A 4,651-nucleotide genomic window follows, 5' to 3' on the forward strand; every position below is an offset into this window, starting at 1 on the left:
GTCTTTTAGGGTCATTTTGTGTCTCTTTGGGGTCATTTTGTGTCTTTTGGGGTCATTTTGTGACTCTTTGGGATCATTTTGTGTCTTTTAGGGTCATTTTGTGACTCTTTGGGATCATTTTGTCTTTTAGGGTCATTTTGTGTCTCTTTGGGGTCATTTTGTGACTGTTTGGGATCGTTTTGTGTCTTTTAGGGTCATTTTGTGACTCTTTGGGATCATTTTGTCTTTTAGGGTCATTTTGTGTCTCTTTGGGGTCATTTTGTGTCTTTTGGGGTCATTTTGTGACTTTTTGGGATCGTTTTGTCTTTTAGGGTCATTTTGTGTCTCTCTGAGGTCAGTTAGTGTCTCTTCGGGGTCATTTTGTGTCTTTGTGGTTACTTAGTGTTTTAGGGGCAATTTTGTGTCTTATTTTGAGTTATTTTGTCCTCTTTGAGGTGGTATTGTGTCTCCTTGTCATCGTTCTGTGTCTTTTCTGGTCCTTGGTGTCTCTTTGAGGTCACTTTGTATTTTTCCTTTAAGTAACTTTGCACCTTTGTGTTCATGTTGTGTCTCTTCTTGGTCAGTATGTGTTAGTTTGAGTGATATTTTGCAGGTGAAGGCCAGGCGGGCCCCTGACACTCTGGGCTCCTGTTCAGTAATCCATCCATGCTTTATTGATTCGTCATGATGCAGGAAGTTCGACTCTTTTATGATGAACACAGTTTCACACAGTGTCTTCAGCCTGTTTCTTGGGAGAGTTTGCGAACTGGTTTAGGTCCTAATTTTGGAGTTTGCGTCCAGCTGTCGCTCATCATGAAAAAGAGCTTAAAAATAATTTGCACATCACAGACAGAAGATTGAGGATGAGTCACTGTTGATGCAGCGACAACAAACAACAGAAGTTTAACTCGCTCACTGACTCAGCGACTGAACGACATGCTTCATACAGTTTATTTTGGGACGGACGGAGAGACAAGGGACCAGAGGAGCATCACAACTACCTGACATATAAACCTCAGACTGAGGACGAGAGGCGGAATGTGAAACACACGTTACAGTGACCTGTTTGAGTGTGTGACAGCAGGAGTGTGGAGGTGTTGGGCTGCTGCATAACGATGGAGGAGACTGAACATTAGATAGAGCATTAATGTGACATTACAGATGTGAGGTGTGTGTGTGTGAGCGAGACGCTGAATCCCAACTGGCCTCATCAGCCCAACTCCAAAAACAGAAATGTCAGTGACAACAACACAAAGTCAAACAGTCTGTTTCTAATCTGGAATAATCTCTGGGACGCTTCACTATAAAGATGATGGATGACTCTGTGTGTGTGTGTGTGTGTTACTATCCAAGCCTGACCAAAGTTAGAGCTCATCACACACACACACACACACACACACACACACACACACACACACACACACACAGTGTTTACACTGCCATCTTCTATAAAAGGAGAGGAAAGAGCTGCCACATATCTGCAGCAGCTCTGACGCTCTGTCCTTCCTCCGTCTCTCTCTGCGTTTACATTTAACTGCCACCTTCACACAGAGCTGCTGCAGCTCACATTAAAGGTCCTTACAGGGATTTAAGGGGTTTTCACTCTGAGCGAAATAAAAACGAAGCTTTTATCTGTTTTTTTGTTGCTGTCAGAGGCTGTTCTTTATTCTGGAACATGAACAGACTCTGAATGTCCAGGCTGAATAAATGAAAAATAAATAAATAAATAAATAAATAAATAAATAAATAAATAAGGTAATTGGACCAGTCTGTAGTAAAGACAGTAAAAGCTGTAAAAATAATATTTAAAAAATAAAAACAAAAAGGTAATTAGGACCTGTCCATAGACAAGGCAATAAATGCCCCAAAAATTATCTTAAAAATGTATTTAATTAATTTAATTAATAATATAATAATATATATAATTATATATATATATATATTTAATAATATTAAAAAATGATAATTGGGACTTGTTTATAATAAAGATGATACAAGTTAAATAACAATAAAATAAGATAAATATTTTAAAATGTATTTATTTATTTTTAAAAGGAATCAGGACCAGTTTATATTAAAGGCAAAAAAACAGCGTCTTTATTTTCTTTTATTTATTTATTTTAATTTATTTATGTATTTTTTGTTTAAAGATAATTAGGACCTGTTTATCATAAGGGCAATAAAAGCCCCACAAAAATTATCTTTACAATAACTAAATAAAATAAAAAAAATAAGGTAATTAGGACCAGTTTATATTTAAAAAAAAGGCAATAAAAATACCTAAAAAATTATATAAATATATATATATATATATATATATATATATATATTCTAGGGTAATTAGGATCCGTTTATATTAAATATATTATCAGGACCCAACATTTCTATTCTTCTTTTTTTGTCTGTGAATGTATTTAATTAATTTAAAAAATGATAATTGGGACTGGTTTATAATACAGATGATACAAGTAAAATGAACAAATAAATAAATATATATACATAAAGAAATAAAAATATTTTGAAATGTATTTATTTATTTATTTATTCTTAAGGGAATCAGGACCAGTTTATATGAAAGGCAAATATTCCTCTTTTTTTTTCTCTTTATATAATTTTTATTGTTTATCATCAAGGTAATAAAAGCCCCACAAAAACATCTTTACAATAAATAAATAAATAAGGTAATTGGACCTGCTAAAACAAAGGCAATAAAAGCCCCCAAAAATTATCTTAAAAATGTATTTAATTAATTTAAGAAACGATAATTGGGACTGGTTTATGATAAAGATGATACAAGTAAATAAATAAATAAATAAAATATTTTGAAATGTATCTATTTATTTATTTATTCTTAAGGGAATCAGGACCAGTTTATATTTAAGGCAAAAATGTCTCATTTTTTTGTATTTATATAACTTTTATTCTTTATCATAAAGGTAATAAAAGCCCCACAAAAATATCTTTACAATAAAAAAAGAAAATAAAAAAAAAGAAAATTAGGTAATTAGGACAGGTTTATAAAAAAAAAGGCAATTAAAAAACCTAAAAAATTATATTTAAATTTTTTTTTAGGATCTAGTGTAATTAGGATCTGCATATATTAAATATATTATCAGGACCCAACATTTGTATTTCTTCTTTTTTTGTTGCGTGAATATGGTGTTTGAGCAGAGGTGGAGAATTTTACATTTGACAGCTGAGTATTTTTTAGACTCAGCATATTTAAATTTGACGACCTCTGGGTCAACAAAACTGTTTTCTAACAATCCTCTTGAAATGTTCGTGGACAGTGATGATGTCATTGTGTGTCATCACCTCCTCCAGACTCCAGGAAGAGATCCTCCAAAAAGAGGAAGCAGAGAACAACCTGGCTGCGTTCAGGGCGGTGAGTCCTCCATGCCTTACTGTGTGCACAAGTATCTATAAGTGCTCTGGTTCTTCTCTCACGTTAACATGAGGTCACTGGTTTGACCTCTGACCTGTTGACTGAACTGTGTGCTGTGAAACCATCCCTGACTGTCCAACCTGTCGCAGGACGTGGACGCTGCCACTCTGGCCCGTCTGGACCTGGAGAGACGCATCGAGACGCTGCAGGAGGAGATCGCCTTCCTCAAGAAGATCCATGAAGAGGTTCGCTCCTCCTCCTCCTCCTCCTCCTCTTCCTCTTCCTCCTCCTCCTCCTCCTCCTCCTCCTCTTCCTCCATCTCTCTGATCATTTTCAGCTGCAATAAGCACAAATATTATAATTTATCAGTCATGTTGAGGCACAGATTTTTGATTTGAGGGAATTTGTTGAGTAATTTAAGGCTAAATGTTCCTGATGTGCAGCTACACAAAGATCTGAGAGATTGTTTTGATTTGTTCCTGTGTGTCTGTTAGCATCTGTTGCTAGGTGTGTCTGTGTGTGTGTGTGTGTGTGTGTGTGTGTGTGTGAGGTCGTCCCAGCGTACAGTTTGACACACACAGCTTGTACGCTGGCAGCAGGCCTGAGCAGCACTGCAGCAGAGCTCTGAAATCTCCCACAGCAGATGTACGACTAAAATTACTCTGTGTGACGGCGGTGGATGCAAGCTTAGAGCTGTGTGTGTGTGTGTGTGTGTGTGTGTGTGTGTGTGTGCTCCCCTGACTCCTGGCTACATGATGCCAAAGCTAAGTGGACGCCACAGTGGAGTTAGCAGTGTGATGATAGTGGGTTTAGATGCTGGTGTCAGGTGACACAGGATGAACACACACACACACACACACACACACACACTGCTGGGAGGTGACGCCTGGGTCAAAGTGTCTCATGGCCAAGGGCGGATGATGAGACAATAGGGCCCCTGGGCACAGACAAGGGCCCCACCACCTCTCCTACACAGGAGCAAGAGACTCACTCTTGGTGGTAGTTTTGCATCTTTGTTATTGTTGTTTTGTGTCTCCCAGATGTCCCTTTGTGCGTTTGTAGATAATTTTGTGTCTTTTTTTTTTTTTGATAATTTTGTGTCTTTTTTTTGATAATTTTGTGCTTTTTTTGATAATTTTGTCTTTTTTTGATAATTTTGTGTCTTTTTTTGATAATTTTGTGTCTTTTTAGATAATTTTGTGTCTTTTTTAGGTAGTTTTGCATCTTTATTATTGTTGTTTTGTGTCTCCCAGATGTCCCTTCGTGCGTTTGTAGATAATTTTGTCT

At 36.5% G+C, this 4,651-nt stretch overlaps 1 protein-coding gene across 1 annotated transcript in view; it reads left to right on the forward strand.

Annotated features, from left to right (window-relative positions):
• desmb (desmin b) overlaps nucleotides 1-4,651 on the forward strand; it is a 16,418-nt gene that overhangs the window by 2,596 nt on the left and 9,171 nt on the right. Inside the window, exons 2-3 of the mRNA XM_050065959.1 lie at nucleotides 3,304-3,364; nucleotides 3,514-3,609. Coding sequence (XP_049921916.1) covers nucleotides 3,304-3,364; nucleotides 3,514-3,609 — 157 coding nt within the window. The remainder of the gene's footprint in view (nucleotides 1-3,303; nucleotides 3,365-3,513; nucleotides 3,610-4,651) is intronic.

The sequence above is a fragment of the Epinephelus moara genome, chromosome 16 (assembly GCF_006386435.1).
Source record: "Epinephelus moara isolate mb chromosome 16, YSFRI_EMoa_1.0, whole genome shotgun sequence".
Classification (NCBI taxonomy): Eukaryota; Metazoa; Chordata; class Actinopteri; order Perciformes; family Serranidae; genus Epinephelus; species Epinephelus moara.